At 50.7% G+C, this 15,262-nt stretch overlaps 2 protein-coding genes across 8 annotated transcripts in view; one reads left to right on the top strand and one right to left on the bottom strand.

The window, feature by feature from the left end:
• Nucleotides 1-13,386, bottom strand: part of GTF3C4 (general transcription factor IIIC subunit 4) — a 41,028-nt gene extending 27,642 nt beyond the window's left edge. For 2 of the 4 annotated variants that reach the window (XM_037158540.2, XM_037158538.2), the window contains exons 1-2: nt 12,893-13,386; nt 3,925-5,751 (exon numbers count right to left, since the gene is read on the bottom strand). In XM_037158540.2, coding sequence (XP_037014435.2) covers nt 3,925-5,751; nt 12,893-13,237 — 2,172 coding nt within the window. In that variant the 5' untranslated portion in view covers nt 13,238-13,386. Of the gene's footprint in view, nt 1-931; nt 1,063-3,924; nt 5,752-7,926; nt 8,014-12,892 lie in introns of those variants that run through there. The other 2 variants (XM_037158537.2, XM_037158539.2) reach the window with 2 other exon arrangements.
• Nucleotides 13,387-13,859: 473 nt separating this feature from the next.
• Nucleotides 13,860-15,262, top strand: part of DDX31 (DEAD-box helicase 31) — a 63,749-nt gene continuing 62,346 nt past the window's right edge. For 2 of the 4 annotated variants that reach the window (XM_053667762.1, XM_053667764.1), the window contains exon 1: nt 13,861-14,050. In XM_053667762.1, the coding sequence (XP_053523737.1) occupies nt 13,967-14,050 (84 nt within the window). In that variant the 5' untranslated portion in view covers nt 13,861-13,966. Of the gene's footprint in view, nt 14,051-15,262 lie in introns of all 4 variants that reach the window. The other 2 variants (XM_053667763.1, XM_037158582.2) reach the window with 2 other exon arrangements.

Consider the following 15,262-nt stretch of genomic DNA (forward strand, 5'->3'; position numbering starts at 1 on the left):
GACTCCGAGCGCACTGTTCCAGGTCCCCAGGTGCCAGTTTCTTCATCTGCAAACATGGGGATAATCGCAGGGTCCCTGGGCAGGGCTGTGGTGAGGACCAGTGTGCTGCTCGGAAGAGTGCCTGCCAGTGACAGCGCTCGAGAGGTGTCAGTGGTTGGTGACGTTACGAGCCAAGCGCTACTCAAGCTTGTACAGAAAAACGGGTCCAAAGTCAGAATCAAGGAGGTGACATGGACGGCTGAGAATGAAGGGCCAGAGGCAGGGAGGAAGCCAGGTAATAAGAGCGCATGCAAGATGAGGAGGGAGTGACTGGCTGTACCCCAAAAATGAGGACACGCGAAGGTTCCCCCTCGGAGCGAGACTGAGGGCAGAGAGGGAGGGGAACTTCCCCCTTCACTGTAAGGTTAAACAGGAAGTACAAAAGCACTTCTATATTCCACTAAATTCAAGAGGTGTTAATTACTTTTGTAATCATTTCATTTGCAAAAAGATTTTATTTATTTATTTTTACAGAGAGGAAGGGAGGGGAAAAAGGAAGGAAGAGAAACAAAAATGTGTGGTTGCTTCTTGCACGCCCCTAAGTGGGGGCCTGACCCACCACCCAGGCATGAGCCCCGACTTGGAATCGAACCTGTGATCCTTTGGTGCTCAATCCACTGAGCCACATGAGCCAAGGCCGTAATAACACGTTAAAAAAATGTAATGCTACTTCAAAAGAATACAGCAATCCCCAAAGAAAGCAATTCCTCTCTCTGTCAAGCAGTGAACAGCTATCGTTAAAGGGTCATGTTGGGTTAGCCAGGTCTGATAACAGAAGCTGTTCCCCAACCTCACGCCTGGGCCACGTCCCTTTGGGAAGAACAATTCAGTGCTCTGAGCTGCGTGGAACTGGAAACGCCGTGGGAGCAGGACCTGGCTGCAAACGGCTTACCGGAGCCAAATGTGGCCGTTGGAGCAGACCGCCTGTTTGCGGTCCGTGAACGGCAGGATCTCTTTACACAGACTGCAGTGCTCGGGGAAAGTCTGCTTGTTCATCTTCTTCGAGATGTGGCCAATCAGCACCTGTGAGACAGAGCAGTCGGCGGCATTTAGAGCGCGGGGCTTGCGGACACAGACGAAATGAGAACTACGCGGCCTGTGCACGGGACAGGAGATCTGCATTCCCGCCACTCGGTCTGTGGGGTGGGAAGGCCAGACTCTCAGCTGTGTCAGCTGGTGAGTGAAATCAACTTGTTCAGGAGCCTGTGACCACAGGGCGAGCCATAACCACCGAAGGCAGACTGTTCTCGAAACCACAATCTGGTTCCTTGCCTTATTTTCGTTACTTCTGAAACAAGGACTTCAGAGTTCTATTAGCAGACAAAGTATTTAGCTATTACTGACAATATTCTAATTTTAAGAAGGAAAAACATAATCTCTATGGGCCAAATACTGTATTATATGAAATACTAACTTGGCAGAGTTGTACACGTCTATTCATCAGTATTAAAAATAGTAATTTCCCCTCCTACAGCCCCAAGCCCCCTAAACAATCCAGCCTAGCAGCCCACAGTGTGGGATCCGTTGACCCAGCAGTGGAAGCAGGGCAGGCAGGACCCACTGTGAGTGGGAGCGGGGAGAGGTCCGCAGGGCTGGCGCAAGGCTTGGTCCCAATTTCAGCCTCCACTTTGGTCTTCGGGGTTACACTACTTTAACAACCCACTTTGTTGGAAAAGCCTTCAGAGGCTCTCATCACCGGTATAGGACAACCCTGCCCCCAGAACCATCTTGTCCTACTGGTAGATGATGTCCTGTGAATTGTTTACTGCATTCACACCAGGGCTCCCAGGGAAGGACCCTCTACACTTGCCGTTCACTAACACTAGTTCACCGAAGGGTTGAAAGGTGTATGAGTTACAGATTTAAAGCCCATTAACTTCTGGCCTTTTTTTTGGACCTTCAGAGTTCTAATTATGGTCCCTTACAGCAAGGACAAGCCCCCCCCGAAACGCACACTTCTAGACAGGCCAAACATCCCAGCAGTGACAAAACCGGCTCAGCATTCTTGCGGTGGTGATGTGTGCTCCGAGTCTACACCAGGAGGGACGGCTTCTATTTGCTCTCGAGAGCCTTGCACACGCGTCACTGTCTGCTAGTTTAACGACCGGCTTCTCAACAGGGTGACATTCCTCCCGAAGGGCAGAGAGTGCTTCTTGGGAGACAGAAGTTCTCCTGTGTGAGCTACAGACACCCACTCGGCACAGAAATGGACACACTGTGTCCAAGGCATGACGTTTCACGGGTGATGACGGCCAGAAAAAACATCTAAATGCTGGGGGTGGCGCCAATGAAAGAAAAAGGCTCAGAAATGCTGGTCTCGTCACGCCCGTGCACCGGGCTGGGACACTCAGGATTTACACCTGCTACTCAATCAACACACACAGCTTGAAGACTCATTTATGCACGTAGTGGGGTTTCTAAGACGCGAAACGCACGTTCGCAATCAAAGCTCAGCTGCTGTAGGTGGCAGGGACAGGACCACCTCTCCGTTCAGCCGCTGTCAGAGCCACGTCACCGGGGTGAAAGCGGCCGCCGCGCTCACGCGGCAGCAAGTGCAGCCTTGTCGCCTCCCAGCACACGAACCAGTTACCAGAGCTCGGTGGCACGTCACAGAATATATTTTCTGCTGATATGACAAGAAGGTGTAACTGTGATTCATCCACACCGAGCAGCCATGGTTGTGCTGGCCACGGTCAGTTTTTATTCGACAGTCTGAGGAAAGAGAGGCCAGCACCTCCGGCAAACGGGTAGCACAGGCGGGAAACGCCCTGGCGGACCGGCGCCGGCTGCACCGCAATGGCCGAAAACCACTGCTCTCCACTGGCACCAACCAACCTCCCTGCACGGTTTCTAAAGAGGCTTTGTTGGTATCCCACTGGCTGTAAGACTCCTGCTGGGTCCGAGAAACGATGACAACCAGAGTGCTCCTCCGCACAATTAGACCACGATGAAACCGTGCTTCCAAGTGGACTTTCAAAAATAAAGTCAGCTTCAGGAACAGTGCACCTTAACTACCCTTGAGATGGTTGCAACCACCCTACGAGGAGGAACGTTGGGAGCGTGCATGCATACGCACACACACAGCACAACAAGTGGCCGTGACGGTTCAACACCAGGATGACGACACTGGAATTTCTCGCCTTCGACGAGTACTGTCGGTCAGGCTGTAAGCCGCGAGAGTGGGTGTCAACCGTGAACGAGAGCGGCAGCACTGTGGCGGTTCCGGTCGTCCCAGCAGACAGCGCCATGAGCTTTCCAGCCCAGACCATGACTGCGCCACGCCAGGGACGTGCCCACACGCCCACCGGAGGGCCACGCGGTGCCGCCCCGTGCCGGGAGCCCCGACGCTATCAGGGAGCTTGGGTTCGGTGGGATGTGTTTGGCATAGCACCGTACGACGGTGACAATAACAAAATAAAGATGATTCCCAGTTTTCCTAAAAACAACATGAGTGACCTGCTTATTTATATGCCCTTCTTCACTGAATCAGGAAACCCTCAAGTTCTTTCAAATGGAAACATCCCCCCTCCAAAAAAAAGCCACCAAACAAACAAAAACCTTTAGCCAACAGCAAGGGACAGGCACACAGGTGCCACGCTTCCACGTCTGGGACTGCCCCGTCACCTACGACTTTCCCAGGGACGGCCTCGGATCTCACCCTCAGCCTGAAAATCTCATCTTGCATCTGAGTATCACATACAGTCACGGAGGGGACGAGCTGAACTAGTATTTTGTGTGATACGAACGTGCCTATTTACCCCCCGGCACCGTGTGCCAATCAACTACCTAAAATACTTCAAAGCGAAATCTGGGCTTACAGACTCAACTGGGGCCACAGAGACGGCAGACTCCTCAGTCCCGGCGCCCTGGCCAACCGCCACCTACCCTCGCCGTGCGGTCGTCATACTCTTCGTCGGACATCAGGAAGTTGCAGAGGCCCCTGGTGGGGACGCTGGTGTTCTCCGTGATCCAGGTGTGCAGGTACACTTCTCCCAGCACCCGCTTCATGTGCTCCCGCGTCAGGTGCATCTCCACGGCTTCGATCTTCCCCTGGATCTCAAGGAGCTTCTCCTCCATTGGCTCACGGCCTCCGGCATCTCCAGACTGGGCGAGGGAGTCGTCTGTGGGGTCCTCTGGGTCCCCTTCTTTGACACTCTCCTGAAGGCCTTGCTTTGAAACCTGTTTGGAGGAAGTGCCTTCCTCTTGCTGTTCTTCCTCAGCATTGCCTGTCGCAGGGGAGTCACCCAGTAAGATTTTTGAGTCTTCGTGGCTAGGTTTCCACAAGGCTTCTGAAGGGGTTTTCTGCATCGACTGATATAAAATCCGCAGGAGGAAAAGTTTGAAACGCCAAAAATAAGTGGCCCCACTGCTTTCAATCTTTCTCTCCAAAGCTTCTTGTAAAAACTGCGGGATATGTTTATCTTTTAGAATCTTCCAGCGTACAATGTCTATTAAATCCACCTGCTTAAAGAGATTCTGAACCGAGGACTCCAGGAGCTGGGCAGCCGCCTCCTCAAAGGTTTTTAGGGTGACAAACTGGACCTGGTAGTTTTTGGTCACGGGGTGGAGGCCGTTGACCATGCCCTCAGTGGTAATGATGGCCAGGTACGCACCGCAGGGGCTCACCGCTATCCCGTGTGTCCTCACGGAGCCGAACACGTCGGAGAGTCTAATCAGCTGGTGCTCAAACTTCAGGGCGACGTCCGTGAAAATGGGAATCAGCTGCCTCACTTTGCCGTCACTGGAGCAAGTGTACACTGTCCCGTTCTGCTTGTCCGCAGTCATGGAGACGATGGGCAGTGAGTGGAGGCCCGTGACGTGGGAGTTGTGAACATTCAGGCCAGCTTTGGAGATCAGCAGGAGACACCAAAACACATAGGGCCCTCTGGCAGCCACCACCAAGCTGCAGCTACATTTCTGGTAAGGGTGGTAGAGCGGGACACACTTGATGCTGTGCACGGGCAGCTGGTCCATTTCCTTCCACAAGACCACAGGCTGCCTCAGAGTGAAGTAGCCTTTCACTGCCTTCAGATTGACAGGGAGAATTTTCACAGGTCCAAAGGCACTGCCCACAATAAGGCCGCTCATCTTGCGATTGCTGTGCTCATATTCCCACCAAAACAAGACACTGGGAGAGCTGATGCCCGACTCAATCGTGCTACAGGAAGAGATGGACTCCTTGCCCACAAAAGGGAGCTGGAACTGCCACACCGCGATGTTGCCGTTTTCAAAGAGGACCGCCAGGAGCACGCTGCCCACGTCCCGGCACTCGTTGTTGTGCTTGACCTGCTGGGTGGTGCAGATGCCGGACCACTCCATTCTGACCGGCGTCTGCATGCTGTGTCTGCGCTGGAACTCTGCGAAGTCCGCCAGGCTCCCCGCGGGGGCCTCGTTCTTAGAGAGCCTGTAGCTGGCCTCATGGAGACGCTCCCCATAGATCTCAGTCAGGTCGACCAGCTGGACCCACTGGAGTCTGTTGAGGTTAGCCTGGATGGTCAGGCGGTTGTCCATGGTCAGTGCTGCCAAAAGGCACCTGCCATTGGCATCACAGCCCACGGGGGACCAGCTAGTGTACTTGAACCCTCTCAGTGGTGGCAAAGCCTTCCCCTCGGGGTTGAACACCCGGTCCAACATGAAAGTCTGGCTGATGGTGGGGTCCGTGGAGGTGGCAAACCTCTGCTTACACTCAGCGACTTCTGCTTTTGAGCCGACCTGAAATGAGACATTAAAAACTATCAGATAAGTATCTCACTCTAAAAATATATTACTTAGGGATATCAACTGAGTCACATTAACATATACAGTAATTCTGTATCAATTCTGTTAATTTTGGTATAATATGCATTTAAAAAATTAAGTACAGGTCTAAAACTAAATAAGCATATATTCAGAAAATGGTGATTTTTAAAAAGGATCAAAATAAACGTCACTGTTATTTACAGCTTGGTTTCCACCTTTTTCTTAGAATTGATATAAGCAATAAGGATGAGAGAGATGTACTTTAAAAAAAATGTATTTTATTGACTATGTTATTACAGTTGGCCCATTTTTTCTCCCCATTATTCCCCTCCACCCTGCACGCCCGGGTCCCAGCACTTATTTCATGTCCGTGGATTGTATATATAAGTTCTTTGGCTTCTCCATTGCCTATATACTATTCTTAACCTCCCTATTTTGTACCTGCCATTTATACTTATTTCCTGTAACTTTCCCCCCATTCTCCCCCTCCCTGCTGACAACCCTCCGTGTGATCTCTAATTCTGTGAATCTTTCCTATTCTAGTTGTTTGCTTAGTTCGTTTTTGATTTTTTTAAGGTTGGGTTATTGATAGTTGTGAGTTTGTCGTCGTTTTACTGTTCATATTTTTTATCTTCTTTTTTTTCCTTAAATTCCTTTAACATTTCATATAAGGCCTTGGTGATGATGAACTCCTTGAACTTGACCTTACAATGGAAGCACTTTATCTGCCCTTCCATTGTAAATGAAAGCCTTGCTGGATAGAGCAATCTTGGATATAGGTCCTTGGCTTTCATGACTTTGAATACTTCTTTCCAACCCCTTTTGCCTATAAGGTTTGAGAAATCAGTTGACAGTCTAATGGGAACTCCTTTATAGGTAACTGTCTCCTTTTGTCTTGCTGCTTTTAAGATTCTTTCCGTATCTTTAATCTTGAGTAATGTGATTATGATGTGCCTTGGTGTGTACTTCCATGGGTCCCACTTCTTTGGGACTCTCTGGGATTCCCGGACTTCCTGGAAGTCTATTTTCTTTGCCAGACTGGGGAAGTTTACCTTCGTTATGTTTTCAAATAACTTTTCCATTTGTTACTCTTCCTCTTCTCCTTCTGGCACCCCTATGATTCCAATGTTGGAACGTTTAAAGTTGCCCTGGAGGTTCCTAAGCCTCTCCTCATTTTTTTGGATTCTTGTTTCTTCATTCTGCTCTGATTGAATGTTTATTTCTTCCTTCCGGTCCAAACTGTTGACTTGAGTCCTGGTTTCCTTCCCGTCACTGTTGGTTCCCAGTACATTTTCCTTTATTTAACTTTTCATAGCCTTCACTTTTCTCTTCTATTTTGTGACCATACTCAACCATTTCTGCGAGCATCCTGATTAATAGTGTTTGGAACTCTGCATCTGATAGGTTGGATCTCTCTTCATCACTTAGTTGTATTTTTTCTGGAGCTCTGATTTGTTTTTTTCATTTGGGCCATATTTTTTGGTCACAGCACACCTGTTATGCAGTGAGGGGCGGAGCCTTAGGTGCTCACCAGGGCCGGACAACCCACATCAATGCACTGTAGTGCTGTGTGTGGTCAACAGAGCACTTAACTAAACTACTTGCAAAGCAATAAAGGTGTTAAAATTCATAAAAAGACTCAAATATATCTTCGATACAATATTTGGATTTTTATCATATCTTTGCAATACAAATGGGAACTTCAAATTTTCTTGCTGAAATTTCATTTATAAATGATGCTGAAAGCCAACTCACACAACTTTCCACCATTTATACAGAATAACATCCCCTACGATTACCGGCTGCTCCCCGAACACTCCCACCCTGGCCTTCCCTGGCCCCTGCACCTAGAATGCTCTTTCTTCCCAGTGAAACCCCACCCATCCTACCAGACCCCCCCAGGTCACTCTAGCTTGCGTCCACCTCTCCCTCCTTCAGTTACTACATTTGCAGTGCCTAGCTGTATGATGGCGTCTCTTTAAAAAGATTTTAAAGGGACGTTAAAAACGAAGGAAGAGCCAAATGTCCAAAAGAAAGTGGTCCACAGCTCTTAGAAATAGCCAGGAAGACTAAGGCGGGGGGGAGGCAGAGGTTAAATAAGACATGGTTTCTGTCATGTCAGAAGCATGAAGAAAGGACTTGACTCACTGTGTTAGGGAAATGGTTAACAGAGAAAGTAGCGTCCATTCTGTTAGTGACAATTTTCTTTTGCATAGAGGCTGATTTTCAAACTGCAAAGGGTAGAAAGACATGATTAAAAAGAAATTCAAGCCTGAGACATTTATAGATATAATAAAAGTCACTTCAAATGAGTTTAAGTCCCTAAGCCCAGAGGACTTATACTCCAGGACACAGAAAGAACTCGGAAGATGTTGAACTCAGAATCGCTAACTGAGACAGCTGGGAATGTGGTAAAACCAGAGTGCAAAAGGGAGAGAGAAAACAAAACACTCCAGACCATTAAGCCTAACAGGAAGCAAAATTCCTCAATGTATTAAGAAATGGATGGTGTGTGCAGTCAGCAATGACCAGTAGAAACCAGCACAGGATAACTGGAAAAATGTAAACTGTTTTCTGCTGAAACTGCTGGATGACCTAATAAATAATCGCGTAAAGTAAAAGGTAGATATAAAGTTGTCCAAGAAATGAATCAGCTAACTTTCCCTCAAGCGAGTCACGCAGGACACCACTCCCGTATAACCGTCCTGAGAGCGAGGCCTGCGGCGGCAATCCACCACTCCCTGTTGGAGACGTACTGGGGCACATTACGTGTCTTAACCAGGGCGCTCCGGCAGAGACTCAATATTCACCAGTTACCCAAACTTGAAAAAAAGAAAACAAAGAAGCTTTATGGGGGAGGGGCGTGGTCTGGAAATAGTGTCTTAATGTATCTTGATTTTAAAAAGACAATCGTTTGTCTCGCTGGAGAAAGAGTATAAACTGAAAACTTCAATTACAGGTGCCTGTATGGGTAGATAAAATTGAAAACGACATAACGAAGCCCAGCATAACTGAAAATCTGGTGCCAGACTCCCCAGGTTCCAATCCTGGCTCTCTCACATGACGGCCTTGGGCTGCTGCACCGACTGTTGAAACCCCTGGCCGCAGTGTCCTCACTGACAGAGAAAGCACAGCACCGCACACCTTGCGGACTCGGGAAGAGGAAACAAGTCCGAACACGCAGAGCGTCGGTCAGTGAGTGTCAGCCACGAGGACGCCGCTGCCGCCGCCCACTCTTGAGTGAGGGACTGTGAAGCAGGCCCCGATGAAAGTGAGTACAACGAAGGGAGACACAAATTGTTCACCAACTCCTGCAACACCATAAATTAGAATGGGTAAATTCAATATAAATAAAAGCTCCTACAGAACTAAAAATCAAAACTTACAGAACCCGTAGCCCAAATCGGTTGCACAGAGTGAAACACAGGAAGCTCATGCAGCCTTGGTCCCTCTCATGGCAGAAAGAAGTCTCCCCCTCTTTTTAATTTAATCTTTAAATTTTTAACTTATTTATTTATTTTAAAGAAGGTGGGGGAGGGAGAAAGAGAGGGAAAGACACATCAGTGTGTGGTTGTCTCATGTGGTATCCAGGGAGCAGACCCACAACCCAGGCACATGTCCTAACTGGGACTCGAACAGCGACCCCTTAGTTCGCAGGGTGGCTCTCAAGCCACTGAGTCACACCAGCTGGGGCTATTTAATCTTGATTATATTTTTTTCCATTACCATTTAGCCCCCCTGTACCCCACCCCCACCCCCTGCAATCACCAGGGAGGAAGAGCTCTTGACCTGGGGAGAGCAGCATGAGGAATCCCTCAGTTTTGTGTAGTAATTTTCTGCATATTAGCTTGAACAACCCTACTACACCTCTCCCAACTCTCCACATCACACAACTGGTTAAAAAAATTAAATACTCAGATGTCCAAGGAACATACCACTTAAGAGTCCAGCTCCCCAAGGCCTGCCCCCAGGCAACCATTTAATCATCTAATATCCCTTTCCCAGTTGGCCACTCTTACCACTAATCCCTACACACTTTCTAAGCACCCAACAAACAAAAACTGTGTGAAGCTCCTGGACAGCAGGCTCTTTGAGGGCAGGAACACGACTCCAAAGACAGGCCCTGGCTATGACCTTAAGCAGCAGACAGAGGTAGTGCTCCCAGATGCTCCTCCAGTGGACACTCAAAAGCTGTCAGCCATGCGTATACGGCATTCGAGCTTTGGACTGCGCACAACTACAGGATTCTCTAAACCAGCAGTCCGACGGGAAAGACTGTGACATTCTTAAGTCACTATTCTATTGCTTTTCAGATCTATGTCACATCCTAATGCTGAGGGTAGTGGTGGATATGTGCCACTTGAAAGTGGTGGATATGTGAATTATCATGTAACCGCACATTTTTTGGAAGAAATTCATGGCCTAAATAACACAATCACAGGGCAAAAGCTTCAGGGATGTTGCAGCTGGCCTCCCAGCCATGTCACACCCACGAACGCCCAGACCCGCTTTTGTGTTCGGAAGGAGAGAAGCCGGAAAAGATTTAAAGCCCTGGGGTGGTGCACAGGCAAAGCCGCCAGAGCACTGGCCCAGACTTTCTCACAGTCCCACCTTTCGCTGTACCCGGGGGTCTCTCTTAGAGCTGCAGGGCCCATTCAGTTGCACTCAGCAGGTGGTCCCTGGCTACTGATTCTGCTCACTGCATCCCAAAGACCAGTGCAGAAGTGGAAAATGACCTGACTTTACGCAAGCTACCTACCAATTATCAGCAGGAATAAAGGCTTCCTGACACTGCTTAGGGCGCTGGGATCAATGATGAAGTCAAACGCTCACAACCACGGCTTCGATCCAAACCTTCATCCCTTCTTTTTTTTTTTTTATAGAAGAAGAAGAGAAACATCACTATAAACAGGTTCATCCCTTCTTACCTGCATGGTCGAGCTTTTTACCGTGGTGTTTAGAGTGTGCCCGGAACTGTGCTGATTTGTGTATGTTTACATGTGTACATACACAAATACCCACCCATGCGTTTAATTTAACCTTCCAAAACGTCTAAACGAGGTATGTTTCATTATCCCCTCTTACAGACAGGCCTACCTTGCTACCTTGTGCCAAAGCCCCATCTCTTAACCCCTGTTTATACGGACCCCAACATTCACCTCCTTGCCTGCAGTCCAGCCAGATTCACTTTTCTGGGCCGAGCAAGGTCAAGTCATGCTTGTGAAAGTTGAACAGCACCTTAGGGCTTCCTAGGTTGGAATCAGCCTCCTCAGACTGAGCTTCAGTGCCACTGAGTCGACCTCACCCTCCTTTCTCTGACTCCCTAGAGGGCTCATGCACAACTCGCACTGTATCTTCATATGCGTGCGCCTGAGATGGGCACCTCATCCTGGCCACCTTCCCCTCTTCCTCCAGGACTGCTATAGATTCTCCAGGAGAGGACCTTCCCTGATGCTGGTCCCGCCCCTCCCCCCACTATTGTTTCTTTAGTCTCTCTGTGAAGGTGTAAAACCTCTACTGCACTGACACACACACACACACTCTCTCAAACTCTTCTCTAGCTGATGTGCACGTATACATCCTTAGAAACAGTGAGTTCCTTTCCAGCAGAGGACACACCTTTTAAAACCCTGTCCTGCCTCCCTCTGTCAGTGCCCCTCAATTCCTGAGCATCGCTGGCACCTGTCCACCTGATTTGTTTTATTTGGACCAATCTGTTCATACGTCCTCCAAGAAAACCGTCGAGGGCTCCATCTCACAAGTTCTCCAGTGATCTACTTCAACACCAAATTGTCCCTTTAACACCTGCATTCCATATGCTAAAAAGTGGTGTGGGCTTGCTGCACTTAACAAGGCTGTGCAGAGTCAAGTTCACTTTCACACAAACACATTCTCTGCATACAGATACATCACTCCACAGCATTTAACACTGCTTGGTAAGACATTTGTCTCTGTTCACACCTGCTAGACTATAAGCTCCATGAAGGCAGGGACTGACTCCTCGCACTGCGCTGCCTCCAGAACCCAGACAACGCCTGGCTGAGATGCAGCGTTCAAATCCGCTGAGTGAGTATGCACTATGGGAGACTACGTACAGACGTAGACGCCTAATGGAAACAGCGAAAGCCCTTTTTATGCCACACTTCTAAACCACAAAAATGAACGATATGCCTTACTACTTCAAAGAAATGAATTCGGCCCTGACTGGTGTGGCTCAGTGGACTGACCGCAGGCCTGCGAGCCAAAGGGTTGTTGGTTGGATTCCCAGTCCCGGCACATGCCTGGGTTGCAGGCCATGTCCCTAGTTGGGGGTGTCTGAAAGGCAATCACACACTGATGTTTCTCTTTCTCCTTCCCTTCCCTCTAAAAATAAATATATAAAATCTTTTCAAAAAGTGACCTTGAAAGTATTAACAAAATAAAACGTGGAAACCCTAGAGTTCTGAAGGCAAACTTAGTTTATACGAAGCTTAAAACACTGAATCCAAAGAACTCTGGACTCGAAGTTTAAGAACTGCATTTACTGCCAGGGGCTTTATTTTTTTCATTCCACAGCCCGAAGATTTTTAGTTGTTAAAGAAAAAGTGGAGTACAAACTCCAAGACCCAGAATTTGTGCCTAGGCTGAGAGCCCTGCATAATAAAGTCGCTGGAACAATCACGACGACGGAAAGGACCAGCTTTTCCTCTCCAGAGAAGGAGAAGAGCAAGAGGAAGGCACCTCACCGCGAACAAAGCCAGCCCAAAGCCAGCCAGGGCCCCCAGGAGTCCGCCCAGACAATGGGAGCCGCGGCCGAGGCGAGTCGGGGGCTGGGTCACAGGGGGTGGAGTCTCAGAAAAAACGCTGCAGAGAGCACGTCTGCGCCGGACGCATTCGAGAGGGAGCCTTGGCTCCGAGGGGACCTCCCGGGACGCGTGTGTGCGGGGAGGGGGTGCGTGACTCGGAACGCTGGGTACAAGTAGCCGCAAGGTTCTGTGCTAATTTTGTCAGCTACGGCGACCCTAGCCAATTCACTCTAAGCACTGAGTGGGAGGGGGAAGTCCCCGACCTAGGCGCGGGCCGAGACTGCCCGGGGACCGGTGACGCAGCTGAGGGAGGGCCCGGGACGGCTTACTTTGAGGAGGCAGCTGTTGAGAGGGGCGGGCACTGAGGTGCGGTGGATAACCAGGTCCTGGCCTGGGTTGTGCACGTCGCAGATGAGCTCCAGGACAGCGATGCTGCGGGCCGTGGACACGGATACGCGGTGGTCTTCCGACCAGGTCAGCGGCTCCAGGCCGCTCACTGCATACTGCAGCCTCACGGCTGGCTCCCGCCGAGTCACCAGGAGGCGGAACGCGTCGCTGGGCCCGGGGGTCGCGTCCGCCGTCTGCTCCTTCCTACCCGCCTCGCCTCCCTGCCCCTCGGGCGGCGCCGGCCCGTCGGCCCCGGGCCCCAGCCGGGCCTTGTCGGCCGTGTTCATCTCCCGTTAGGTGCTGCGGCCGGACCCCTGGGCGCGCCAATACCGCGTCGCCGTCCCGTTACCGCCTCCCGCGCCGCCAACACCGGCCCCCAGCGCCCTCCGCGGCTGTATTCTCCCCTCAGGCCCAAAGCGCCGCCGAGCCAGGAAGGACCCCGCCGTTGCTAGGCGACCCAGCCCTGCCAGGTGGCCAAGGCACTGCCTGTCTAAAAAAACACGCCACCTCGGCGGGCGGGGTCGAAACGCCGGGGTTCGGTCGTGGGTCCGGGAGGACCCCTTCTGCGGGTGACCAAGTCACAGGCCCTTTTAGTGACTTCTCGGGTGGGGGTGGGGGGCCGGCACTAAACTGCTGAGGAAATGGTATCCCGCTGGCAAACGGCCGAAATGTCGGTTAGGTGGCGCACGGCCTGTTGTTGCTCAGAGAAATCCAAAGAACTTCACAAATATGAACTCTAGTGTTGCGTGTCACTTGGCATCCGCTGCCACAGGCCATGACACGAGGGATGTCAAGTAAGACAGTCACCCCGCCCCGTGGCTCCAATCAACAGTGGGGCAGGCCGTGTGCTCACGCGTCCTGCGAGACCCGGAAGGGGCACGGCGGCAGGACCAGGCGGGGCAGCTACGCGGGGTCCTCGCGCGCGTCCCACGTGGCCCGAGCGGAGTTGCGGTCGGGGTTCGCGAGGTGCAGACGCGCTCCGCTTGCCAGCGTGTGGCCGCGCCTCCTCGCCAGCCATGGCAGCCACCGACGGAGTGCTCCTGCAGCTTTCCGCCGCCCCCGGGACGTCCTCCAGACCCCGCGCGGCCCAGGCGAGGCGGGTGAGTTCTGGGCGCCTGCAGGTCTGTCGGCACCGGGCGGGGCCCGGCCCGCGCGCGGCAAGCGGACCGCTGCCGCTTTGCCTCACGGGTTTGGAATTATCTACGGAGTTTGGGGGGTGAGGGGGTCAGGCTTCTGGCAGCTTGTGGAGGTGTCGCTGAGCAACATGAGTGGAAGACCAGAACCCAACTCTTCGGGGATGATTTTGGAGGGGCGAGAGCTAGCTGGGGCTGCTACTTGGAGGACTTGGAAGGAAGGGATTGGAGGCTGGCGCCCATAGAAGTTACATAGAAGTGACGCGTAGGCCTGAGTCTTAGAGCTGTCACCACCCACATCTCTCAGCCACCGTTTTCTCGACTTCGGGGGTCGATTGTTTCAGGAATAAGGACTATATTATATTATAGAAGTTTATTCTGACTGCTTTAAAAAATGCACAGATTTCATCCACGCGCAGTGGAGGGGCAAAAGAAAAAAAAAGACTCAACAATAGGATTCTCTTACTAGGGAGGGGAAAGAAGCCTTAAACTTAGCCCAAGCGAGAGCTGAAAACTGTTTTTCGGGATGATAGACTTATCTCCTAGAAAAGGGGAGGGATATAGGGCAGATAATCTGTTGTAAAATCACGTTCCTTCAACCATCAGGAAGGGTGCAATCTCTTGCCGAGGAAGTTGTGTGTGTGTCTCTGTGTGTGTGTGTGTGTGTCTGTGTGTGTGTGTGTGTGTTTTCTGGAAAAAGCAACGGATAATTCCATTGAAAAGTTAATTGCCAAAGTTCGTGCATCCAGTCTGTTAAAGCTGAAATTCCTTGAGTTCTTACAAACTATCACCCAGTGTCTGGAGTCGTTTTGGTGATTTGTATTTGTACTTTATTTTACTTGTTTGTTTAGTTACTTTAACAAGCTTTGGGATTTAGAGGCTTGGGCGGAAGTTTTCAGCTAGCCGACCGTGGGGCCCCATCCCTGTGGGAGGGGGAGGGAAAGTACGGAAGAGCCACTGCGTGCCTGGGGTTTGCGTAGGACAGGCCTGGGACCAGACGCCGGCCTGGCGCCACGCTAGCTCTGTGACCTGGAAGAGGTTGCCTCACTGCTGACCCTTACATAGGGCCTAACAGGAGAACAGTACTTTCTACTTCGCGTGTGTTTATTATGGCGATTAAAAGAGATAATAAACATAAAGACTGTATTTTCTGACTCATAGAGGCACACACTAAATGCT

The sequence above is a fragment of the Artibeus jamaicensis genome, unplaced genomic scaffold (genome assembly GCF_021234435.1).
Source record: "Artibeus jamaicensis isolate MK-2021 breed Jamaican fruit bat unplaced genomic scaffold, CSHL_Jam_final contig_471, whole genome shotgun sequence".
Taxonomy (NCBI): domain Eukaryota; kingdom Metazoa; phylum Chordata; class Mammalia; order Chiroptera; family Phyllostomidae; genus Artibeus; species Artibeus jamaicensis.